Source organism: Neolamprologus multifasciatus, chromosome 20, assembly GCF_963576455.1.
Source record: "Neolamprologus multifasciatus chromosome 20, fNeoMul1.2, whole genome shotgun sequence".
Taxonomy (NCBI): Eukaryota; Metazoa; Chordata; class Actinopteri; order Cichliformes; family Cichlidae; genus Neolamprologus; species Neolamprologus multifasciatus.
Genome location: NC_140458.1, coordinates 35,108,838 through 35,136,199, shown reverse-complemented (window position 1 = coordinate 35,136,199; position 27,362 = coordinate 35,108,838). Strand labels below are relative to the sequence as shown.

Here is a 27,362-nt window from a genome sequence, read left to right as displayed (position 1 = left end):
TGTGTGAGGAAGACATACAGAAACAGACAATGAGGAGGGGGAGGAATTTGTAGGGAGTAATAGGGGAAAAGGAGGATGGACGATCACATCTGTCTCTGTTTACCTACTGCTGCATCACTGCAGCTGTACGCTGCGCAGGCCTACATTAGCATCAATCAAAATACCGCACAGCTCTTAGTTGCATGTCTTAGCATGTCTGATTCTATAAGTAGGTGGGAGGAAGGCCTCCTGCAGAGAATCCGTCCTTTTTCTTCATCGGAGTTTCAAGCTGAAGCCGTCACTCTTTCCCCTGCTTTTCTCAGACTGCTGGAAATGTGTGTGTGAGTGAGCCACATGACACTGTGTGCAATGCTGTGATTAGATGCACTGTCAAATAATCCAGCACTTTATCCTTGTGACTTTGACGGCTTAATTTGATACATCAATGCTTTGCTAAAGACAGCTTCCCACAAAGTCTTCTGGCAGCAAAAGTTTTGCTGTTTAAGACGGGGCAAGTAGGGCTAAGCATTAAATCTCTAGTATATTTCTAAGTATGTCTGCGTTTGTGTGTGTAATTATAATACACACGCTCAGACCATTTTTTAAGTGCAACTAGGAAGAGAATCTAGAGTGAATTTGTGCATCTATGAACATTTCAATATATGCACTCACTGGACATTTTATTAGGTAAACCGTGCTAGTGTTGAGTTGCTCCCCCTTTGGCCTTAAGAACAATCTTCAGTCTTCCTCTTATAGATTCAACAATGTGCTGGAAACATTCGTCAGATATTTTGGTCTTTGTTGACATGATAGCATCAGGAAGTGGCTACACTGTGGTCCTAAAGGAACTGGCGTGGTCAGTAACAATACTCAGGTAGGCCGTGGTTTTTAAAAGACACTTAATTGGTATTAAGAGGCTCAAAGTATAACAAGAAAATATCCCCCACACCATCACACCACCAGCAGCCTGAACAGTTCATACCAGGCAGAAGGATTCATGCTCTCATGTTGAGTATGCCAAATTCGGACTTTACCATCTGAATCTTAGAGACTTATCAGACTATGCATCATCAGTGTTGGGGAGTAACGGAATACATGTACCGCCGTTACGTATTTAAAATACAAAATATGAGTAACTGTATTCCGTTACAGTTACCGTTTAAAAAGGTGGTATTTAGAATACAGTTACTTTGTTGAAATAAATTGATTACACGGCGGTACTTCCCTGTTTCATATTGTGGCGGGTCAGGACTGTTTGGGTTTTGTTTGACAGCTACGTTCTGTTGTTCCAGGCGGCAGCGTTTCGGTTGCCATGGTTACAGGGTGACGCTCTCTCTCTGCGTGTTTCCTGGGTGAGAGAGGCCTTTTTGTTGTTGTTGTTGTGCTAAGCTAACAGGCAGAATGCTACAGGCTCTAAAGAATGTAGCATCATGGGCAGTGTAGTCCGTGCTGCAGGGAGAATGGACTGCCATACACGTTATGTGTCTGTGAGCGAGGGAGGGAGAAAAAGGAAAAGTACGAGCTGTCATCGAGCAGAAACGGGAGCTGGAAGCATGTAAATATAATAATAACCACTGCAGCCAAGAAGAGAGCCTGACGAGCCCAGCTGTAAGTAAGCTATTAAGACTCGACTGTACACCGTGTTCGTGTTTTCCTCCGAAACAATAAGTTCTGTTGGAGCAGCCTTTCAACGCCTCTCTCTGTCTCTGCTAGCAAAGTTGACCCAGACAACAAAGTAAAGCTAGTTTTCAGCTACGAGCCAACACGAACCCACCGTATTAGCCAGAGGTCCCTTTACTACGGTTCGGAGCCGCGGACCTTCAGTAACAGTAATAAATCACAGCAATAGTACATTCATGTAGTTGTAAACAGCATGATAATATATTAAGTAATCCAAAGTATTCAGAATACGTTACTCTCATTGAGTAACGTAACGGAATACGTTACAGAATACATTTTGGGGCATGTAATCTGTAATCTGTAATGGAATACATTTTAAAAGTAACCTTCCCAACACTGCGCGTCATATATTTAATCTTCTATACTCCAATCTTGGAATGTATGTGCAAATTGTTGCCTCACTTTCCTGTATGTAGCTGATGGGAGCGGCCACCAGTGTGGTCTTCTGCTGCAGTACCCATCTGCTTCAGGGTTTCATCAGCATCTCACATTCAAAGATGCTCTTCTGCTTACCTTAGTTGTAATGAGTGCTTATTTCAGCTACTGTTGCCTTCCTACCAACTCAAAGCACTCTCTATGACCTCTGCTATTAAAGCTTTTTCCCCTAAAACTGCTGCTCACTGTATATTTTTCTTTTTTTGGACAATTCTCTTGTAAACTCTAGAGATGATTGTGTGTCGTAGTTGAGCAGCAGTTTTGAAATGCTCAGACCAGCCCGGCTGGCACCACGAGTCACGCCACATTCACTTACAGCTGCTTAAATCACCTATCTAACTCCAGCAGGCCGTCTTGAGAATGTCTACATACTTAGAGGAATTGAGCTGCTGCCATGTTGTTGGCCGACACTTACGTTAAAAAGCAGCTGTACTTGCACTTGACGTTTTTTCCGCCTTTTTTGCCCTCCCTCCCTGCCTTTCTCCCAAACTCACTGCCTCCCTTTCCCCTCCCAGCAGAGCAGCACGAAGCAGTAAAATTATATGAAACGTTTCACTTGATCAGAATTAGCATAGGCGGGCTCACAAAGCTCAAGCAGGATTTCGTAGTTCTCGGAGGGTTTCTATCATTCTGACACAGACGAGAGTAACAAAACCAAAGACTGTCTGCAGTCAAAGCAAATAAGGTGAGCAATATCCTGAAACTGTTATATGTATGCATTGTGCCGGGGTAAGTGTGATGTTGTATTGGAGTTCATTTTCAGTAATTGTTTTTCAAGAACATAATGATCTACAAGCGTATAAAAAGCTGGCACGTGTGTGTGTGTGTGTGGCAAGGTGTTTCTGCGCAGTGTACCAGGGCACGGAGAAAAGTTGTCGTACCATAGGCACAAGGAGTGTGTGTGTGTGTGTGTGTGTGTGTGTGCGCGTGCATGTGTAAAAAGCTGGTTTTGTGTTTGTAACTCCTAGCAGGCAAATCTGATTTCTTAGAAACTCCATGCTCCGCTGAAAATAAGTTCACCTCGTGGTTTACCATGACTCATCTTGTCATATGTACTTGGCTCACATTGCACAGCTCTGTGAAAGGAAAAGCAAATTCTCAGCCTGATTAGATTAGTAGAACTTTAACACTGACTCTTAATGTATAACCAAACTTTGGGAAGGCTTTATGGTTAATGATCTCATGCTATTCTGAACATGCACTCACCTAACTTTTTAACTTTTTGTTGTCTTCCCCCCTTTATGTCTTTTGATTTAGGTCACGATGAGTGGGGGGGTCAACGTGAAGTCAGTTCCCCGTGGGCCTCCCTCATCAGGAATACCCCTCCCTCGCAGTCTTCTGCCTTCCTCTCCTAAAACAGAACCACGCCGCCGGGAGAGTGACCTGCCCAGGCCCTCAAAACAGACCCCTAAGCACACGCCTGCGAACACACCTGCACACTCCCCGTCACTTTGTCCAAGAAACTCCAGTATCCCTGGGCCTTCCTCCACAGATGCCCTGAGAGATGCCTGCCTTAAAAGTCAGCTCTTCCAGCGAACCGGAGCTCTTCCAATTCCCCAGGTGTCGAGATCTGCCTACAGCAGCCCGCTGACCCAGCGACGAGTACATCCGCCACACTCAAAAGACACGCTAGACCTGGGAAAATCGCAAATTCTCTCCCAATTACCCCAGGATGGCAATCGCAACAGAAGCACCTTTGCAAATAAGAATCAAGCGTATGGAGCTGGCAACCTACGTCCACCGCTCGGTTTTAGCAGAGGAGACAATTCAAACATTGTAACCAAAGCAATGGCTGATGCGACACCAGGAAGGAAGGAAGAGCCTCCAAAAAACCATCCAGCTAAATCCGTCACACTCAGCAACTGTAACATTCGGCCCACTCTTCTTTACTCAAACCATCACACCATCAGAGATCATAGTGACTCTGGCAGCCAATCAGATGAGGAAATGGGAACTCCTGAGGAAAGCAGTCCAGCTTCCTCTCCTCTTCCCCTACCGTTGCCAGCTATCACCATGCCAGTAACATCCAAGCAGGTTGTTGATACTCAGGATCAGGAGGCAACATCTGGAGAGACGCACATACCCAGAGTCAACATGGCTGCTGTGGCTCCCTTCAGTCACAGGTAAGGGGTCTTTCATCACACAAGCACAACTGAAGCAAGAGTTATAAAGCCTTCCATTATGAGTCCATTACCACTGACCCCCCTTGTAATTATCATGTGATCATTTCCTGTACGCATAGAAGTCATCCTCAGGGCACTAAAGACCTGCCACAGAGGCCTCAGTATCTTTTCCTGCAACACGCACACACACAGAGCAGAGCTGATTGTTAAAGTGTCTTCTTGTAGCCCCTGGGCTGACACCGTATACTCTAGGGCTGCCACAAACGATTATTTTGATAGTCGACTAGTCACCGATTATTTTTGCGATTAGTCGACTAATCAGATCATCATCAATTGGACGTAAAACGTACAGCTTATTGCACCAGCAGCATCTGCTCTTATATAACTATCATTAGATTACAGCTTTAAGTGTTTAACGTATGTGCTAACTAAAAATAAAGACAAGATGGTAGTTTATTAAATTTTAATTAAATGTGCAGATTGTTTCGGTGGAGTTTAATAAACTCAGCCGATTTACTCAGGAACAAATAAAATACTGAAAAAAGCCAAACAATAACATTTTTAAGTTATCTGAGTGACTTATATATCATGTTTAACCTGAGTAGCGAAAGACGGCGGTGGGTTTGAAAACGATTAGCTGGGAGTCCGGTGTTCTCACGGCTCTAGTGAGCCTAGCCCCCGGCTAGCTATCGAGCTAGTGGGTAACAGACGTCTCCGAAAACGTCGGAGCGCTTTTGAAAATATGTGGTGTCTTCATAAACTGAGCAGATATTTGAGGTTTACACAGCTACATTCTCGCCTGAAAATATGTTAAACGTTTATTTTGTGACCCAGAAAGAATAATAAGAGTAATATTAAAACTAACTAGCTGCCGCCATTGTTGTAAACTGAGCAGGGCCGGGCTATGAATTCTGGGACACAGCTTCTTCTTCTTCGGGGTTTAACGGCAGCTGGCATCCTTGTACATGCAGTGCTGCCATCTTCTGTTTCAGTCCGTTATTACACTCTTAAATCCTGCTACTTATTCCTGCGTCTTTTGGGATCTTACAAAGCTTCAAACGACGCGTCGACTATTAAATCAGTCGTCGACGATTTTGATAGTCGACGTAATCATGACTAGTCGACTAATCGTGGCAGCTCTAGTATACTCCCATGCACACAGTTTTTTATGTTACTAAAAGCACACTGTACAAAATCTACATTTAATAAAACATTTTAAGTTTATTTTTTCTTTATTAATGACAGGATTATACACAGTTCTTTGCACATAACTGTTTCAGCATTTTTCTGTTTATATGATTTGCTTTTGTGGAAATAATTGAGAAAGTCATCGCCTCTCTTCTTCTACTGTCAAACACAGCAGGTTATGCATTTGATTGTAAAGGATATGATTTGCATGTTCAGTAACAGATGTGTGATGGCTGTTTGTGATGTGTTGACAGGCTGCAGGCAGTGAGTGAATTTTCTGTGGATGAACTGAGTGACTGCTCATCTGGATCCATAGAAGTCTGCTGTGATGACCTGACACCAGGTTAGACTCACACAGCAGTAACACACACCTCCTTCCTCCCTTTCCTTAGCTAAACAAAACTTGGTCCAATTTTTTCTGCCCAGTTAAGATTAGGGCACCAAGATGCCAAGAGCACTTCTGGCAGGTACGAGTGATGTGTGCTTCCTGGCAGCCAGACGTTTACTGCGACAGAGTCATAAGTGGCGTCAGACACAACAAGCCAGTGGCTGACCTTTGGCTCTCATTGTAGAACCTGAATAGACTCAGTGAAAGGGACAACCAGTCTTTGTCCAAATGTATGTCTGTCACGCTGCAATTCATCAGTCAGGAGCCATGTCTGAAGTTAGGTGGTGTAATTTTCTGTCTCAGCCTGGGGTTCTGCTGAGTACCGTAGTCCCTGGATGAAGAGAAAAGAGAGATGTGCTCAGGATGTTAGGATGAAGGATGTTGACACTGGTGATGTGGGTCAGTAATGGGATGAAATGGGGCACTTCTTAACTTGCTGCCAGGCAGCATTATATGCACATTGATTTCATATTCATCCGAGAGCTGTTGTAGAGTTTGAACCCATTCTTCCCTCTCACAGTTCCTCTTTTCAGATTTCGTTGACCTAAAAAGCCACAGTCCCAGCACGACCCCGTCCCTGTCCTGATCCTGTGGCTTTTGAGTAATGCTTTGCTCTGTACTCACGGCTATAGTTACGCATTGTAGTGGTCAGTCTGTCCAAGAATGTGAACGTGCTTCTGAGAAATGACTTTTTCAGTGGCTGAGTGAATCATTCCTTTTGATGTGGTGTCAGTTAAACGGAAAGACGATCAACTGCTTTTTAGTTATTATATGTATGTTAAAATATGCACAGTGTAGTCCGAAATAACTTTAAGTTATACTGGGTTTACATATGCATCACACTGTGCCATATATTAGGTGAATTACAGCCGTTTCTATATGTAATGTCTACGTTTAGGGACAATATAGCACAGTGTCATTTAATTAATAACCTTTAAAGGTACAGTCAGTCATTTTTTGAGGTTAATTAGTGGAAAAAAGAATATTGAATTCATAAATCTGAGCCTTCTAATTAACTGATGCATTCTTATAAACTTAATTATAAGAATGCATAAAAAATTAAAAATTAATTAATCCATAAAAAATGGACAGGAGTGGGTACTGGTTTGTGCAAACCGCCATGCTGACCCGCCATCTTGAACACAGTGGCTGACATGGAGATCGCTGTTCTCCTTAATCATGTTTTATTTATGCAGCTTGAGACTGGCCACATAGATAGTAGAGCAAAGGCAGAGGGGAAGATAACTTGTAGGCGTTTGTGTGCTGTGGAGGCAAAATCTAATCAGTGTGTACACCTTCAGGCTCAAGATATGAAGGAAATGAAAATGCAAAGATGCGACTGGTATCTCTCAACCTCTTCCTCCTAACCCCAAGCCTCATTAACTGAACTGAAGTTAGAGCTCTAATGCACAAAAGTGCACAAACATGCTTATTTATTCCCAATATTTTTGCCTTGTCTGGACAGCTGACTAAATATTGGCTAAACAACAATAACAGCTGGTTGTAAGCTAACATTATGTCAATTAGCCTTAAGCGTCCTAAAAATCACAGTTTCCCTGTGAAAACAGTTTGATTACATTCTAAGTGTCACAGTGATCCACCCAGAATATTTCACTAAGATTGGCTAACAGTGGCTATCAGAGGCTAACGGCGGCTATCAGAGGCTAACAGCAGCTAACAGAGGCTAACAGCAGTTAACAGAGTCTAACAGCAGCTAACAGAGTCTAACAGCAGCTATCAGAGGCTAACAGCAGCTAACAGAGGCTAACAGCAGCTATCAGAGGCTAATAGCAACACTTAACAACAGAAAAGTCAACAACTCACCTCAGTATTGCTGCCATCGAACAGAAGCGAGCTTCACTCACTCATCAACTTGGATTGGAGTCCTTTCACAAATATTTACGGTGTCCTCTAGACTCACCCAGAGTAAATACACATGGATACCTGGCAAGCAACAGACAGACAGCCTACACTAGCTAAATGCTGAATGCCTTCATTTCCTGCAGCGTATGCATCTCTACAGATAGCTGTAAAGTACAACTTGTCTGCTTGGCAGAGAACTACAAGCTCAAGGCAGTAGTTTGAGTTTGAACGTACATTGTGTCACAAGAACAGAGTTATTTGCAAATGAAACCTTTATAAAACCTTTAACCATCTGCTTGTGGAAAAGGGGGATGGGAACTGGTGGTGGACCAGCCCTAGTCTTTAAGGGCCTCTGGCTGTCTTGGGGCTAGTTTTGGCCTTTTAATTGGTGCCTAGCAGGCGTTAGAAACAGAACCAAAGCATCTTTGACTCCTCTGAAGCTGCATTTACATGGATGGTGGGCTGGCACTGTAATAACTGTAATTTAGCAAGTGGAGGAAGGGAGGGAAACGGGGTGGAAAGCAAAGTTTGTAGGGAAGGAAGGAGGGAGAGGAAGGAGAGATGAAAGGCCAATGAGGTCAGTGGGTTGATGAATTTCATTTTGTGTAAGGAGGACAGAGAATAAACAATAAGTGTGTGCACTGAGATGAAAAGACAGATTATTAAATGTTGGTTGAATTTTTACAAACTCCTGGTGGTGAGCAAACACGATAAAGCCCAGTTATTTGATGTGGTGCTGGTTGCTCTTTGTGGCGAGAGTCGATCTCCTTAAATGTAATATTCTCTATATGCGTTAGATTGAATCAGGGTAACGCGATCCGCTCGTACATCTTTTAACTGAGACTCTAATGAAGATCTGATTGTTTAATGTGATTGTAGGACCATGTGCTCTTTCAATTAGACCCCAGAACTCCTGACCCTATTACTCTCTAGAGAGGTGTATCTGAGAATGGGTTTTTATCCGAGGCTGTGTGTGTATGTGTGCTGATGTATGCACAAGTGACAGTGCACAGATGGCTTTTGAAAGATAAATGTGATGTGGGTTGTGTATCATTTTTCATCCCTGCAATATTTTGTCCTAAAATTCCCAATGGACAAAATGTTGCAGTCTCAAATGCGCGCGCACACACACACACACACGCACACACACACCTACAAACACCATTCATATAGTGAAGGATATAAAACATCACACATCATCCCACACAGACATCAGTACATGTAGGAAACAAAAAAGAAATCGAGGTATGACTGGCTAATTTTAAAATACATGGCTATAATTTAAGAATTATCAACATATAAACTTGCATAAACAAATATGGCATATTAGGGCTGTTCGATATAACGATATATATCGGATGACGATATAAAAACATCTGTCGTTTCATTTTACGCTGTTGTTTGTTTCGTGTTGTCGTACAATAAACTGTTTACGGCAATATTTTTTCATGGTTTTGATGTCACTGTAGTGGCTTTATTAATTTCTTAAAGTTCTCTCTTTCTCTTATATTTAATATAACCACACTATGGACGGACAAGCGCCTTACCGTTGTTGTCATTAGCAACAAAGACGGTAACGGCATTGCCTGTCCGCTTGTTTATGTTCCACATAAACCTTTCACAATAAAGCTCAAGATCCTGTTGAGACTTTTCAAAATAAACCGAATCACGTGAAAGAGCAGATTATTTACGGATGAGGAGTAAAAAAGAGCCGCCAGGTGCTAAAAAATAAACCTTAGACTCAAACGTTAGAACAGGCTTTTCCCCGCAGCACGCCATGTAATAAATACTCACAAAGAAAACGGCGGCCGTTACAACTTATGTCTAAAAATGTATCGTTTCATGCATCGGTTAAAACACTCGACTCCAGCTACACGACGCGCAGCTGGAAACACTTCCTGCAAGTCGAGCTGCCCGAGATTCACAGAATTTACAGAAAAAGTTGGGTTTTTTTTTTATGTGATTTATATCATTATCGGGACGATAGATGTCTTATATCGGGATAGGAGATTTTGGTCATATCGCACAGCCCTATGGTATATCTTTATTTACCCTCCAGCAGGTCAGCGTTTTTCTTTTTTACCTCAGTTTGGGATTATCTCATTTAGCAAAGTAGATGTTAGAAACCCCTCAGTGCCTTTCATTTTAAGCTAGAAACAGGGAAATCTTTAGTAATGAAGGTTTGAAATCAACTTACTGTTTATAGATGTCATGCTTGCCATGCCTTTAATGCCCCTGGACAGTCAAGCGAATAGCATTGGTAAACCTGACTGCATCTACTAGACAGTGCGTAATCCTCTTTGGCCAATCTAATCTGGGAGACATATGCCGAGTTGGCGTTGGATAGTGATGAGTGGTTTAGTAGCTTTAGGAAGATGATCAGACATAAGAATGGACTAGATTATCTCTGTGCTCATCGCCTGGAGTGAGGCAGCAATCACTATTTATGGTTTAATGTCATGCCTTCCTTTATATTTGACCCAAACCTTGAACTTTCAAGATGTCTGTTGTTTACTGTTGTGGTATAATGATACAAGCCTTCAGTTTCAACATATCTCTTGGAGTAGTTGTTGTGTTGGTTTATCCCTCTCAGGCTCAAATTAAACTTTCTGTTGCTAATGCACAACCAAGTCCTGCAGTGGTACTTCTGAGTAAAAAAACCTCATAAAATATGTATGTGGGGTAATCGGGCTGTTAGTTTTTAACTGTTGCAAATCGGCAACGCCTGCCTGGAGAGGGTTAAGACGCTACGCTGAAGACTAAATGCTTCTCCTTGTTTTGACTTCGCACTAAGCACCACTACCATACAGTTCCCATTGATCTAAGAGGTCTTAAAGTGTTAAATTGCTTTAGCATAGCATTAACCTCCTAAGACCCGAACTCTTCCACTGCAGCATTTTTAATTTCTCTTTCATATTTGGGCTGATTGGGGCCCGATGAATGTAAAAACAAAGAATTCTTTTTTTTTTTTTTACCTTATTTTTGTTTTTAAGAAAAATCAGAGTCACAAATGAGGATATTCATTTAAAATTTTGATAGAACAGTAGCAGTATAATGTCCTCGTAGGTGGATATCAGGCCCTTGTTGAGCAAAATTGAGTATTTTGGTCTGAATAACCCAAAATGTGATGTCCACATATGTGGACGCAGGTCCTAGGAGGTTAATATAATTAGGGAAAGCTCCATGTATGGTTTTGTAAGTAAGTCATAAAAATCTTAAAATGAATTTAGTGGCTTAGGGCAACAGATGTAGAGACATAAGAACTACAGTAATATGGTCCTTTTGGTGTGAACGGTCTTTTAAGGATGCCATCTATTACAATATTCAGTTTTACCAGAGATAAACCACTTTGTCAAAGAGGACTTAAGTCTGGTTGTGATTTTAAGATGATAAAATAATAAAATGTTGTTGTTTTTCTTGCTATTACATAACTGGTAAAACTTGTAATAGTCAGTTAATACATGATGCAATGCTACATCTTCAAAAAATCAAAATGAACATCATCTGTCTTACATGAAAAGGATATGAAAATCATTTCCTTTAAAAATAGGAATCGAGCACCTGGCGTAGGACCTTCAATAGACCCGTCTACTGTTCACTAAAACCTCACCAGAAATGGTCTCAGTGAAATGTGCCCAAGAGTTTGACTCAGAATCAGTAGCAACGGGTTATATGGAGTTAGGGTTTTTAAGTGGAAGCATGTAGAAGTCAGCAGATAAGAAGCCAAGGACTGATCCCTGAGGGCCACTGCAGGTCAAAGGCATGTGTTTTGAGTTATCGTTGCCAATAGCAACAAAATAACTGGTCTCATTCAGTCAAGTGATATTTCCAATATTTTTAAAATCCAGAAAAACAACCCAGTCTTCAGTTTATGTCAGAGTAGCCACCTCCTGTTGTCTGCTCCCGTTTCCTCACAACAAAGAGGGAACACAATAATCACAGCTGCATTACAGAGCTGGAGATGAATGAGGAGAGCGTGGAGGGAGACGAGGGAATTGAGGAACGGGTGAATGAGTGCGTACGCAAGATGCTTCTTGACCTGTGGGGTGACTCCTAGCCCAGGGAGTCAAGTTAAGTCATTCGTGCGTGTAACCTCTCTATGTTGGAGCACACGCCCACGGACACAGGAATGAAGTCACAAGTACATCTAATTAATAACCCACGGGGAATCAAAACCACGCACATACCAGCATATACAGTGGGGCAAAAAAGTATTTAGTCAGCCACCGATTGTGCAAGTTCCCCACTTAAAATGATGACAGAGGTCAGTAATTTGCACCAGAGGCACACTTCAACTGTGAGAGACAGAATGTGAAAAAAAAATCCATGAATTCACATGGTAGGATTTGTAAAGAATTTATTCGTAAATCAGGGTGGAAAATAAGTATTTGGTCAATAACAAAAATACAACTCAATACTTTGTAACATAACCTTTGTTGGCAATAACAGAGGTCAAACGTTTACTATAGGTCTTTACCAGGTTTGCACACACAGTAGCTGGTATTTTGGCCCATTCCTCCATGCAGATCTTCTCAAGAACAGTGATGTTTTGGGGCTGTCGCCGAGCAACACGGACTTTCAACTCCCGCCACAGATTTTCTATGGGGTTGAGGTCTGGAGACTGGCTAGGCCACTCCAGGACTTTCAAATGCTTCTTACGGAGCCACTCCTTTGTTGCCCGGGCGGTGTGTTTTGGATCATTGTCATGTTGGAAGACCCAGCCTCGTTTCATCTTCAAAGTTCTCACTGATGGAAGGAGGTTTTGGCTCAAAATCTCACGATACTTGGCCCCATTCATTCTGTCCTTAACACGGATCAGTCGTCCTGTCCCCTTGGCAGAAAAACAGCCCCATAGCATGATGTTTCCACCCCCATGCTTCACAGTAGGTATGGTGTTCTTGGGATGCAACTCAGTATTCTTCTTCCTCCAAACACGACGAGTTGAGTTTATACCAAAAAGTTCTACTTTGGTTTCATCTGACCACATGACATTCTCCCAATCCTCTGCTGTATCATCCATGTGCTCTCTGGCAAACTTCAGACGGGCCTGGACATGCACTGGCTTCAGCAGCGGAACACGTCTGGCACTGCGGGATTTGATTCCCTGCCGTTGTAGTGTGTTACTGATGGTGACCTTTGTTACTTTGGTCCCAGCTCTCTGCAGGTCATTCACCAGGTCCCCCCGTGTGGTTCTGGGATCTTTGCTCACCGTTCTCATGATCATTTTGACCCCACGGGATGAGATCTTGCGTGGAGCCCCAGATCGAGGGAGATTATCAGTGGTCTTGTATGTCTTCCATTTTCTGATGATTGCTCCCACAGTTGATTTTTTCACACCAAGCTGCTTGCCTATTGTAGATTCACTCTTCCCAGTCTGGTGCAGGTCTACAATTCTTTTCCTGGTGTCCTTCGAAAGCTCTTTGGTCTTGGCCATGGCGGAGTTTGGAGTCTGACTGGTTGAGGCTGTGGACAGGTGTCTTTTATACAGATGATGAGGTCAAACAGGTGCCATTCATACAGGTAACGAGTGGGGGATAGAAAAGCTTCTTACAGAAGACGTTACAGGTCTGTGAGAGCCAGGGATTTTCCTTGTTTGAGGTGACCAAATACTTATTTTCCACCCTGATTTACGAATAAATTCTTTACAAATCCTACCATGTGAATTCATGGATTTTTTTTTCACATTCTGTCTCTCACAGTTGAAGTGTACCTCTGGTGCAAATTACTGACCTCTGTCATCATTTTAAGTGGGGGAACTTGCACAATCGGTGGCTGACTAAATACTTTTTTGCCCCACTGTAAACACATACTGTAGCTTTAGGATCTTTCATATTAATGTTATTTATTTATTTTTGGCAAACACTACTGTTCGTCTTCCTTCAGCTACATTTATACGCATGATGATCCACTATGCTTGCACACCACGCTGTAGCTAGGCAACCACACTCAGGAGCAGAGCATTATGGGATACTCCTGGGAAATGTGCTGATAATGTCAACATTGGGGCATCTATGAGGGAGCGTCTACAAAGAGTTTTACCTTTTAAAACACACAAATTCTCCCTTTTCACATTCTGCAAATATCCCCTGCATGTGTAGTAGGTTTAGCGGGAGATGTGACCAACGTCTGACATTCACTCTGGTGGTGTTTTCGCTGGATTAGCTGACTGATGCACTCACATTATTGTCACTGATAGCTGAATTTCCCAAATGCTCAGGCCAGTGACTCATGCTGTGCATCATCAGCGCTCGATAAGACCACTAAAGAGGTGTCATTGTGAAAAACTCCCTCATTCACACGCTAGGAAGCCACACACTGTATGTATCAGTCAGATTGCCGTTTCAGTGTTTTGTGTGTAAACAGGACATTAATAGCCATGTCATTGTGTTTGCGCTGCACCAGCATGTGTGTGAGTATGAGCTGTCCCTCGTGGAGAAGTGTGTCACGGTCTGGTATTCTTCTGTGTGTCCTGTGGACCCCACGCGTTGGTGTGTTAGCGGACATACGCAAATGTAGCAGGAGTGGCGAGGCAGCGAAGCAGGATATCCCCTCTCTGTCTTACAGACTTCCTTTGCTTCTCTGGCAAACACACAGATCCTTCCTCACCCGTCCTCTTCCTCCTCTTCTCACTTTCTTCGTTGACTTGCTTTCTGGGCTATAACTTGGGGTCGGGTCTCCCCTTGTTTTGACTTGCTCTGTTTTTCTGCATCTTCTATTCTCAATCACACTTCGTCATTTTCTTCTCACGTCCTCGCTCCGTTGTTGCATGCCTCATCTTCATAGCAACTTTTATTTTTACTCGTGAAAACAAACTCAAAACAAGAGGAACCAAGAGGGAGTGTGTGAGAAGTGAGAACACATGCCATCTGCTTCGCCTGAGTGGGAACTGTTCCTCTAAAGGTTTAGGGGTCCGCGTTACATGCAGTTGCACCGAGATCTGCAGATCTTTCCTCTTCGCAGTATTTTTCCTTTAAAGGTGGAAATTTTGTGCAAGTTTGTAAACATGAATATAATGTGGTGCACAGTGTCTGTGTAAGCGTGTCCTACTGGCTGCTTCACATCAGAGTATAGTGGCGGATCTGTTTAGAGATCCTCGGGCAAATATATTCATGCAAAGCACCGAGCCAGCTTCCTTCTGTCTGTGTCTGCCTCTCTCTGCTTCTGTTTCACCCTTTCAAACCATCCTTTCACTCTTCACACGTTATTCGCACTTGTCTCTCTTGCCTTTGCTTAACTTTGCTTAAAAGTCTCTTTATATTGGAATTAAACTGTTTGCCTGATGTCATAAGAAGTTTCCCAAGGGTTCAGACACTGTGGTCAGCCTCCTCCACATACGCGACCACACACACACACACTGAATGTGTAGCCTACTGCTGAACACTGGCACTCATCACACTCTGAAACTGCCAGTGTCTTTGATGTCAGGCCAGATTGCTCAGGTCAGTTAGTCAGGGTGTGTGTGTGTGTGTGTGTGGATATAGAGGGAGAGAATATACAGCATGTTTACATCAGCCATATAAAGGTGATTAGACTGTGGAGCCAGAGAGACCAGCACTGGAACAAACAAGTGGCTGTGTGCTGCCAACACTTTACCTGTGCATATATATGCTTTCAAGAGCAATGACGCGTATCTGCACCACACACATCTGTACACCACAGACCTGCCTTGTATGTGGTCACTCACTAACCTTAATCCCTCATCAGGGAGGTATAAGAGCTGACGTCCAGCACCTATTAGCCTTAAATTACATTCCTCATTCGCACTGCTGGCCTGCTACCTGCCCCCAGAGCCCCCATAACTGTCTCCAGGCACCTCTGGCTTCAGTGTGGCATAACCACCTCAACATTGGCCCTTTATTAAAGTTTGCTGCCTCTAATTGATGGCTATAGCTTTTTCACAATAAAACATCCATAGAGTGTCTGTATTTTTGTATGTACTCAGCTACTGTATCACACACACATTCAAGGCCAAACAGTTTTTAGGCTAAGGGCGAGCACGCACACTAAGAGCCTGTCATCGTCACTTTTAGGTTCGGCTGGCGCCAGTTTGGTTACTGATAAAAAACGAGCCGTTATTTAAAGCGCCTCTCTAATACTGAGTTTGGAAAGTGTGCAAACAGGACGTTGCTTGTTTCCATTCGGGTTTAGTGTCAACTGATTTATGCAAATGTAACAGAAAACGGCCTGCTTGTTTGAATACTGCTCCCAACAGTTCGAGGCCTGATAACGTCACAGCTGCAGGCACTACTGCCTGCATATTACAGAAAATCGACATGCAGTAATGGTAATACGCCCAGACCCTAAACACTCCACTCTGAGAACCAGTTTTCAGACAGGATGCATTACAACGCAAAAATAAATGATGGCGCAAACAGCTATATCGATTGTTAATGGGTTATGATGGACTTGAAGTTCATTTTATAACCTGCTGTCATTAATACCTGTAATGGGGAATTAAAACAAATGACATCACTGTGCTGTATTATCAAATCTCCAGCAAGTCCTGTGTGTTACGAGAAATCACGAGAATAGATTCTGCAGGAGTTTGAAGTAGGGCTGCCACCATTAGTCGACTAGTCACGATTACATCGACTATTAAAATCGTCGACGACTGATTTAATAGTCGACGCGTTGTTTGAAGCTTTGTAAGATCACAAAAGACGCAGAAATAAGTAGTAGGATTTAAGAGTGTAATAACGGACTGAAACAGAAGATGGCAGCACTGCATGTACAAGGATGCCAGCTGCCGTTAAACCCCGAAGAAGAAGCAGCTCTGTCCCAGAATTCATAGCGCGGCCCAGGGCAGTTTCCAACAATGGCGGCAGCTAGTTAGTTTTAATATTACTCTTATTATTCTTTCTGGGTCACAAAATAAACGTTTAACATATTTTCAGGCGAGAATGTAGCTGTGTAAACCTCAAATATCTGCTCAGTTTATCAAGACACCACATATTTTCAAAAGCGCTCCGACGTTTTCGGAGACGTCTGTTATCCACTAGCTCGATAGCTAGCCGGGGGCTAGGCTAACTAGAGCCCGTGAGAACACCGGACTCCCGGCTAATTGTTTTCAAACCCACCGCCATCTTTCGCTACTCAGGTTAAATATATATAAGTCACTTAGATAACTTAAAAATGTTATTGTTTGCCCTTTTTTTTTAGTATTTTATTTGTTCCTGAGTAAATCGGTTTGGCTGAGATTAAAGTTATAGTTTTTACACAGCTGAATAATGACTAGTTTGAAGTGAACAGTGACAGGCATGGCGATGATAACTGCTAAACAATAAAATTATAAGGTGGATGATGAAGAAGAAGCTCTTCTCGGTCCTTCTTTGATTGAAATGCCATGTCTACCGCAATCAAGTGACGTAGCTAAACGTGCAAGAGCAACCCAAGGCCCAGGACCGGAGCTTCGGCTTCTCTGGGCCTGTCTCATCGATGTGACACACTCATAGAGAAAAGCCCACGCACGCACTCACACACGCACGGGAAGACGGACAAAAACAAAGACGTCAACATCCATTCACTTTAGCCAGGCAGGCTCATGTGCGCTTGCTTTAACCCACTGAGGTATTGTCGGATGGATTTCCAATGTGATGAATCTGTACCCTGAAAACTTAATTGCGTGTGCCTCTGATTTAACGCAGGGAGGGGGTGATGCTGGAAACAAGGAAAGGAATAAAGGGAAATGAGGAAAGAGCGATGGAGTGGTGTGGTGATATGTGGCCGGTGGGGAGGGGGCATTTAGCTATATGATGACCATTTGGGGTCTTTTAGCTACTAATTGAAGCGCGTTTAGTGGCCTGTTGTTGTGTATTAAGCACTGACAAATGCATATCCTCTTCTCCTTGGCTGATCCTGCGGTCATGGCTTTTTTCCCAGATAATTTAAATCAGCTTAATCATGGGTGGGCCTCTGGTGATCAGGGCACGTGAGGAAATCTAAATATGAATGGATGAATAGAGCAGTTAATGTGATTATGAATAATTGCTGAGGGGTTGGAACAGTGTGTGTGTCTCTTTGGGGTGGTGGGGCATATTTTGATTCAAAATTATTTAATAACTTCAAAAACATTGAAGTTATTAAATAACTGGGCCTAAATATAAACTGATGGGGACAGTAGAATTCAGCGTTCTTTTTCAGAGCGTGAAAAGAAATCTTTTATTACAAAACAGGAACAGCAAAAAGCTGAGTTTATGGGAAATGCTGGTAATTTGTCGTCAAGCCCTTGTGTTTGCACTCACTGGTGTGCAGCATAACACAGCGTATGCGGCGTGTGCTTGAGAGAGAGAGAGGCAGTGAATCAGCGAGTGGGAGGAGAGAGAGAGAGAGAGACAAGAAGAAGGAAAGAAGGATGGAAAGGGGAGGAAGAAGGAGAGGGAGGGTGAATGAGGCAGCGGGGGTAGAGTGAGCAAGGCAGAGAGTGAAGGCGAGTTAGAGGGAGGAGAGAAAAAAGGAGGTGGGGGACGTCGCCGCTGCGACCGTTTCTCTTGTCAGTCGGCTGCTGCGTGCCTGGCGAACAGGAGGGAGCGCAGAGCAAGGGAGAGAGGAGCAGAGGGGGACACGGAGAGAGACGCTGGTCAGTGCTGTGCTTTATTCTGGCAGCACTATTGTCATCTGTGCGGCTCCGGGAGCTGCAGACATGCTGTGAGCGAGTGGATTTAGGCGCTGGACGCAGATCTGCAGATCCATGGATTACCAGCAGTGAGTAAGGCTGTCACTCTACTAACCCACTCATCATTTGCAATAGAGGGGTGAAGCCACAGTCTCTCACTACGGGGAGTCTGGCTGTGTTGACCCTGGAGTGAAGAGAGAGTGCAGACCAGACAGTCTTTGTCTTTTTTTTTGGCTTCCCCTTCCTTCCTCCATGTCTTTCAGTGTTTTCCGCTTGTTCTGTGTCAGAGTGTATCATTGATGCTGTTGCTTGGGTCTCTGCAGGAGGGATGCTGGAGGCTAATGTGGCTAACATTAGCATGACGGCTAAGCCCAGAGAGCTGGACCTCAGGTCTGCTGCTGTCCCCTGCCAGGATACTTCATCCCAGGCCATGGCATCAAGGAAACCACCCGCCAAGCCCTCTGCTCTGCCCCAGGGGCCCGTGCGTCCCTCTGGGTCAGAGCTCAAGGTCTACCGGCCCACCTCCGGATCTATCCCCATTCCAATCCCCAGTCAGTCCGGGCTTCGCAAACAGCGTTCACTCAGCAACTTGTCTGTGCTCACCGATGCTGAAAAGAAGCTGCACCTGTACCAGTCTACCAGGTGGAATGATGACACAAGCCGTCCTGGCACTGTGACCAACAAAGCGGGGCAGAGTAAGGCAGGTCAAGCTGGCGGTGGGAGACCACCACTGTCCCGGACACTTTCAAAGTCAGAACAGTCTCTCTTTCAGGGGAAGCCAAAGTCTTTCTGCTCCCCGTCTGTGACTTCTAATATAGGCAAGCCAAGTCGAATCCCTGCACCTGGCAAACCACGGGGACCTTATGCTGAGGTCAAGCCAATTAGCAAGGCCTCTGAGACAGTCCAGAATGCAGATACAGACCCAGCTGATCACCCAACCAAAGCAAACTCCAACGGAGCTGGGACTACTGGAACTAACGGCAGGAAACTAGGGGAGAAATCCAAACCTGCGGCTCTGTCAGCGGAGGAAAGGAAAGAGAGGAAGGGGATGGAGGGTGAGGACGATAAGAGCTTTTTAAAGGTGGATCCAGAGTTAGTGGTTACAGTCTTGGGAGACCTGGAACAACTGCTGTTCAGCCAAATGCTGGGTGAGTCTGTGATTTCTGTCCCAGTTTTTTGGTTACTTTGGGTTATTTGTTCTCACTTACAATTGGCTGCAAAGATGTGAGGTTAATTACTGTTTTAGTGGAAACGGAAATACAGAAACAAACAGTGAAGCATTGTGACTCTACACACTAAATGTCTCTGCTCTTCTCTCCTTTCCACACCCAAACCTTTTCCTCCAGCTCTGGCTCTAGCTCCAGCATCAACAGTGCATTTTAAATGAGCTCAGTCTCTATTGCAGCACGCTATACTGTGTGTGTGTATTTGTGTGTGTCTGTGGTGCTTTATTGACAGCCCTTGGTCTGAAAGTGGTGAATTTCCCGTGTTGACAACACTGTAAACAGTTACACATGCTTGGTTCGAATGTGCCAAATCAATTTTGTGCCGTATGCATTTGTGTCTGTACGTGTGTGCATGTGTACAAGCAGTGTGTGCTCCTACAAAGAAGCTGGAGTAAGCGTTCCCAGGGCTGACATTGTTGTGTTGTTGATAAATTAGTCAACATACGCTGCAGTGTTTCCTCCTCTCATTTGACCCACTGCCACAGTGTGCTAGATTTACATTAATGTACCATTATTCCCTGATCTGTGTATGTTTACATCTCTATTGCAGCAACCTCGATAGCACGGGAGCGTATTCTAAAATTAGCAGCACGTTTTAACACCAGCAAGCGTATGTATCGGCTACTGCATCACTGTATGTAAACGGCATCTTTCTGCCGGCCTGCCAAAACCGGTCAGTCGTTAATAAAGGCCGTGCGAGTGGGGCTGGTGGGGAGTGTTGACTTTCAGTCTGTAAATAAAACGGCCGCATATTGAGCCAGGCTCCGGTCACAGTGGGCCACCTATTTAGCCTCGCACCACTCCTTCGCTCCCTCACCCCCTCTAGTTTCATTGATCTCCGGGCCACTGACAGATGGTCACTATCCACCCCCACCCCATCCCCCTGTTACCGGGGGCAACGTGCATGAGGAGTAAGGGGAAAGTGAGTGGGTGGCGGCATGGGCAGGTAGCGTTCGAGCATCCGTGCGGTCCATGGGAGCGCTGGGACACATTGCATATTCCAAGTTCTTGCTGCTGTGGGTGTGCCGTGACGATGGTGACCGAGTTTGTGATTAATAGGTCAAAACAGAGTTTGAATCTGCACCTTTCATCCATTATTCATTCACACACACAAACACGAGAGTATTTCTCTGTTGCTCCTTCTCTTTCCATCCCTCCAGGAGTACCAGATAGCATCAGAGAACGGGTGAGATGAGGGAGGAGTGCAGTAGGTCGTAATATCTCGCTCGATGCAAGGAAGTCATTTTCTGCTCATCATCAAACCTTTATCTGTGCTCCACTCTCTTTCACTCTACACAAGCCTGCATCCTGCAGCCCCAATCGCAGCATGTTTGACCTTGCCCCAGCAGCCCTGTGTGTATCTACTGTACATGGTGTGTGTGTGTTGTTTGTATCATCTGTGTGTGACCTTGTTCCTTGTTGTGATGTTGCTGGCCACACCTACACCGAGGCAGCCAGGTAGGGAGGAGGGAGATAAAAAGAGAAAAGGAAGATGACAGGAAAACCTGCTAATGATGGAGATTAGAGACACAAAAATGGAAAGGGTATAATTTGATTCATGGAGTGAGACAAATGAAAGAAGGAGACACCCTGAAGGAAAATAATAGTAATAGGCAATGACCTATATTTCTGTCTGAGATTGAAATGACTGAATGCAGCGTAGCTTTGGGTCATTACGGTCTCGTCTTACCTGCCAGAGGTTTATTACTGAAATGGGCAAGTATGTAGGGTAGCTTTGTTTGCATACTCATGGAAATGTCTGTGTGTGTCTGTGTGTTGTGTTTGTGTGTGTGTTAGGGAGAGGTTAATTGTAACTTGCCCTGTAGCTTGCAGCTGTGGGCTCATCCTTTATCGTATCTGCTTCTCCATTTCCGATGGGACGCTTGGCTAATTGGTTTCTGCTCCGTGTGCTCTGTCATGGAAGATAGATTATGGATGTTCAGTGGATCTTTCCCAGATATCCACTCTTCCTCCTATATACAGTCTCACCTTCTGCTTTTCCACGTCCCGAAGACACGAGCCTGATGGATCCCTGTAGTGTACTATATTACGAATTGATAAATGAACCTTAATTTGGTCAAGGCCTTGTTGTTATGGAAGCTATGTGCTAGCTTTGAGCTACTGGCAGTAAAATATGTGCTTGTGTCTTGTGCATGTCACTTTACATGACATCAGACCACATGCACTGAGACGCTGTCCTTTTGAGATGAGCCTACAGTAACAGATGAAGATAATGAAGATGCCATTGAACTGTAATGAGGATGTGTAACCCAAGACCATCAGCTGTGTGCTTGAAGGGCTAAGCCCCTCCCACACGCCAAAAGAAAGAGGAAAAAACAATCCGGATATTTCAAGGTTTGGCTTTTATGTTGATCTTGTGAGGTGATTTAGGATTACTGTTCGCATCATCTGTTTTTCTGTAATCGGACATACATGTTTAACCACTGAGTGATGAAGAGCTTTACACTAATTGGATTTAGAGAATTACTTGACTTGCGTGTCCACGGACAGCAGCTCTGGACTTGTGGAGTTAATTCCCCCCAAATGCAGCTTGTATTATATGATATCTTGTTAGTAGCATTAAAATGAAAGTTTGACCTGCAAGTTGAGAATTATAAACATTACTTTCAGTGAAATATATCGATCTGAGCAGCATAGGTCGCCAGAGTAATCAACGCACTGAACCTCAGATGTCTGCCACTAATGACACCTCCCGGTCCCATCCAGCACCCATAATGAGGTGTGTGTGAGAGGGTAAGCCCCCTAAAGCAGTGGTCCTTCCCAGCATGGGGTGGGCACAGCCACAGAGAACCCAGCCTAAGACGAGAAGCAAGCATCCGGATTAAACCTCGCATAAAGATAATGAGAAGATTCAAGCCCGTTCCACTAATCGCAGATCTATCACCCCAGAAAAGACCAGCTATAAAGACTAAAATGAATTAAAGATTAAAGCCCTCGGGGCATCTGTTTGGTTAGAGATTTGGGGGAGTTTTACTTTTCAGATGGGATAGAGAATATAAATGTAGGTTAGAAGATTGAAGATGCTGTGTGGTCTTGATTTTGGCCGAGCACGACTCAGCAGAAGAGAACTTAACGTGACTCAGTGACACATGGATGCTCATTAATGCGGCCTTAACTATTGTAATTTAAGTTTGGCATTCTCTTGTGTATGAGTGTGTGGGCAAGTTTGTGTGGTTGATGGTTCCTCTTTGTGTGCTCATCAGCTGTCTGAGGAACAATAAACCTACAGAGAAGTCGACAAAGCCTGAAACGGAAGACACACAAACCAAACAAGCACACGAGCCTTCAAGAGAAGTTAAAAGCGCTGCAGGAAACAGTGTCAGAGCAAAGCTCGCACATGCTCACACATGCATATTCTCTGATACGCTCTCCTGTCTATACTCCGCCGTATTCATCCGTTCGGCTGCGGCAGGGTGTTTTTCATAATCAGTTCCTCCATTGTGATGGCAATGCTGAGTCGTTAATGTCATGCGGGTGCGGTCGGATCGCTGGTTACACCCCGGGCTTTGCTGACTGAAGGATTCAGGGCAGTAGTCCTCCCGTTGAGGAGGTGGCAACGAAGCAAACAAACACAAATGCCCAAGGAAAGTGAGGAATAAAGCATCTCTCCAAATCTCTCGCTTCCTCCTCCTTTTTCAACTCTGATGCGAGTTGACGGGCAGCAGTGTTCTGTCACAAGTCAGACAGCAGAGAGGATATTTCTGGTACCAGTGTTTCAGCAGGAGGACAGAGGACATCTTTTAATGTGACAGCGAGTATTCACAGAGGAAAGCGATGTTTCTGCGTATAGGTTCTTATACGATTATGCATTTATTCTCATTTGGTGTGTGCGCGTGTTTACAGTGCTCTGTGGTTAGTGGCTAAAGACCTCATGCAGGAGCCTTTGCATTAGTGCTGTCTGCTTCCTGCCGTCCTCCTCTAAATCATATTAGTACTCACTTTGTTTTTGTCTCATTTGCTGTTGCACAACAACACACAGACTCACTGCCTATCACTTAAAAACAAGTAAGTTATTGCAGTGATGCCATTACATCATTTGTAATGTACCATGCTGACAGTGGCAGGGTCGTGTTTTGTTTGATTTGTGTTGGTGTTGTAAAGATTTAAGTTGTGCTAAAACTTAATTTACCTCATATGAGTTTCTGTTCGAACAAAAACATCCAAATGTTTTAGTTTTTTTTAACTGATCTTATGTTGGGTGTTTTAAAATATAGAATTCGTGTGTGTGTGTGTGTGTGTGTGTGTGTGTGAGACAGAGAGCAGAAGATAAAGACAGAGGGAGAGTTAATGCATTTTGCCTTGTGATGAGAAATACTTAGTACTCATCTATTTTTATTCTGTTTATGTTTTCCTCTTGTGAAAAGTCTCAGATAAAAGTGCCCATTGTTCCTGTCACAGCTCCTGGCATGTTCTAGCTGCTTTAAGGAAGTAGTGTCAGTTGCACACACACACACACACACACACACAGACACGCAGAGTGTTGCGACAGTATTGCATTTAGCTTGCACCAGTCAGTAATCTAGGCTAAAGCAAAACTAACAAGGGGAACCTCCACTATATTTGTTTAACTGAATATGTCAAACTAACCATAAATCATTAGTTGGTTAGTTTTTAAACACTTTAGCACTTCTAACACCAAGCTATGGTAACATTCAAGAAAATCTAGTCTAGATTTATAGATCTCTGATTCCTCTGGGAGTTTGGACATCGACAGGCTTGAACTGTAAATTGATTTTGTACGGTCTCGGGACAAACAGCTGAGAATACAAAAGAAAAACTGGGTGGGAGAGCGAAGAAAAAAAGCTTGAAGCCCCAAATGTCCTGTAAATACATGCAGTTAGAGCTGAGGAATACAAAGTTTGTCAGTTGTTGGATATTCTGCAGCGTTACACAAACTGAGGTCACCGTCCTCCATCTCTGGGGTTTATTTGGCTTTCGTTTGCTTCAAAACATTTGATTTGTGTGCATGTGTTGCTTTTTGGAACGTTTTATTGGAGATACTTACATGTCATCTGTTCTACTGTTGCAGCGATCGCCTCATTAACCGTGCGGGGGACTGCGCACAGAGCGCTGACTGTCTGTGTCACATGTGCAGCAGCTGGCTTTAAGCACACTGTAAAAATAAAGTTTAACAGGAAACAAGTCTGTCAAACAGAAATCCACCCAAACACTGCCGTGCATTATGGGCCGCCCTGGCACGCTGCCTGGATTATTTAGCATCTGCATAAATATGTTGTTGGGTGCTTGCTTGAATGTGTGCGACATAAAAGCTCAAGAGATGCTGCTGAGATAACTTCTAGATTTGGCTTCTTTTATGGTTCACGCACAAATGCACACGTCGACCTGGATGATTGTAGTTCTGATTTTGTTTAGCCTCATCTGAACACTGTGTGTGTTTCTACATCACAGCACCTCACACACTCAGAGCAAGTCAGACATGTTTACTCCCATCCAGCAGCTCAGCACAGAGGAGCACGCGCTGTCCCTCGTCTTTGTGTTTTAAACCTTAATCAGAGGTGAGATTCTCTGAAGTTGCTTAGAGCTTCCTCATCTTCCTCTCTAAGCGGATAGGGTGGCGACTTTTTAAGCAGATAGTGCTGTGGTTAAGAAAATATGCCAAATGTGTTTGTGTGTTTGGGTCAACATTAAGAGAGTTTTGGTGGACAGGATGGAAGACAGAAGTTTGGAGGGTTTAACATAAAATCCGTGGATTTTCAGCCATCATGTCCAAACTTTTCTGCCGTTGCAGGCGTGCGTTTTAATCATCCCCTCCGCCCTTCTTCTGGAAGCTTCACCTGCTTATGGATTCCTGACTTTTTTTAAGTGGATTTCTCAGTCAGCTTATTGAACGACTGCCGACTGGCTCTCAGGATTTTCCCCGTTCTTTACTCAAATGTGTACTGACACACTTGTTGTGCTTTGGTGCATCAGGTACAACATTTGAGTCAGAAAGCTGCTCAAATTTTGAAAAACACAGATACCACATCGAGATTTGACAAACTCATTAACCATTCATGTCACATGTCAGACTTGATCTTCAAGGACTCTAATATCCTGTTGCAACATCCCAGTGAAGCAGATAAATGCCTGTGTGCGTGTGTGTGTGTGTGTGTGTGTGTGTGTGTATGTATGAAGGCACATTTGGGTGATTTAGCATGTGTTTGTCCGTCCTGTCCAGATGTGCAGGAATGGCTGAATGTTGTAATGCTTCCTGTTTTGCAAACCGTCTAAGGTCAGCCGAGGGCTGTAACGTTAGGCTGAATGGAGTCGGAGTTCACAAAAAAATAAGCAGGAGGGGAAACAAAATAATTGAGCGTCTCATTAGATTGAAAAGTTCTTACACACCTGTTTACATGTTTTGCAAGCATGCCCTAAACCTAAAAAAAAAGAGTTTTATTTGCATCCTGTTTGTCGTATTTCTGCATGTCACTTGTCAGGAATGCTATAATGATTGTCTTTGCAGCACACAAATAGGCATAAAGCCACCACGGGAAGTACACACATTGCTGTAAGTACAGATATTTTATAGTGTAAAACCAGTGACGCTCACCCACACCAGTATATCAGGGGACAAGCGTTTCGTGGCCTGAGGAAGGTCATCGTGGCTGTAACATATGTGCGCACACGTGCAGAGGACAGAGACGGATGAACTCCGGAGGGAAGGAGGAAAGAATAGAAATGATGGTCATTACTCAAACCTTCATTCATATTCTGCAAAAGTGAATCCCTTCACTGGTGACGACACACACACACACACACACACACACACACACACTCGTGTGCCAGCAGATACACAAACCCTCATTTTTCAGCCACGACACAGAAGCACACTTTCAAAGAAGGATGGGATGTTGCCACACAAACACACTCACACACACACAGAAAGTAGCAGAGCACTCCTGCGAGCACTGAGCCATTAGTGTATCTATGGGGAGTTTGTTTGTTTCTAATGGAGAGGGAGTCAAGTCACTCAGGAGAGAAAACCAAGTGGACGGCAGTTATTTTCTCACTTTTCTCACTCGCTGCATCTGCTACCCATCAAACCATCCTGCAGCACTCCTACATCCTGCTCTTCTTTTCAAGCTAGCGACATTTTTTTGTGATTTTCATCAAATATAATCAAAAAGACAAAAAGTTGAAATGGATTCACCCACCAGCTCGTTCCTCGTCCTCCGCTGCGGTTATAAATCTACTAAAGAAAACCCATAAATGAGTCACTGTTGCACTGAGCGTCAGTGTCTAACATTAGAAGCAAAGGCACTGCGATTCATTTTGAGTCAGTCCTGCGTACACGGCGCTACAGACCCACTGAATATTTGTGTGCAGCTGAAAGCAGTCTCCATCCAAACCACTTGAAGCCCTGAGGACCGTGTGAACATCTGGCTTTGCTGCTTTTAAGGGTCAGGAACGTGGCTCCTGAACAAACCTGACAAATCAAAGGGCAGAAATTAATTTAACAAGCTTTGACCTGACCACACTCAACGGGACAAAAACTAAAAAAGGGGGCAGTGAGTTTTTTTGCGTATCGATGTACATTTGTGTTGCCTCACCATCTGTCCTCTTGTTGTGGTGCAGTAGGCAGAGTATGGCTTCCAAAAATAAAACGCCTGCTCACTTTCCTCCTTCGTACCAAAGCTGCTTTGAAGTCTGTTTCTGTCAGTTTGTTTTGTCTCTGACTGAGAGCAGAGTCACATTAAGATGTTGGCCTGTGTGTGCACTTACAACAACAGCCTCAAACTTGCTGACTCTCATTTCAAGCGTCTGAGTGGGCCGTTATGAAAGGTGCCTCGGCCGGCTCTTCAGAGCACGAGCGTGTTCACGAGTGTCGAGCACAGGCAGGTGGATCC

At 44.0% G+C, this 27,362-nt stretch overlaps 1 protein-coding gene across 9 annotated transcripts in view; it reads left to right on the top strand.

Moving 5' to 3' along the window:
- The window catches only part of nav1a (neuron navigator 1a), a 98,987-nt gene that overhangs the window by 14,643 nt on the left and 56,982 nt on the right, over positions 1-27,362 (top strand). For 6 of the 9 annotated variants that reach the window (XM_085147050.1, XM_085147049.1, XM_085147052.1 and 3 more), the window contains exons 3-5: positions 3,352-4,217; positions 5,660-5,748; positions 18,592-19,416. In XM_085147050.1, coding sequence (XP_085003176.1) covers positions 3,358-4,217; positions 5,660-5,748; positions 18,592-19,416 — 1,774 coding nt within the window. In that variant the 5' untranslated portion in view covers positions 3,352-3,357. Of the gene's footprint in view, positions 1-3,351; positions 4,218-5,659; positions 5,749-17,734; positions 18,362-18,591; positions 19,417-27,362 lie in introns of those variants that run through there. The other 3 variants (XM_085147055.1, XM_085147056.1, XM_085147057.1) reach the window with 3 other exon arrangements.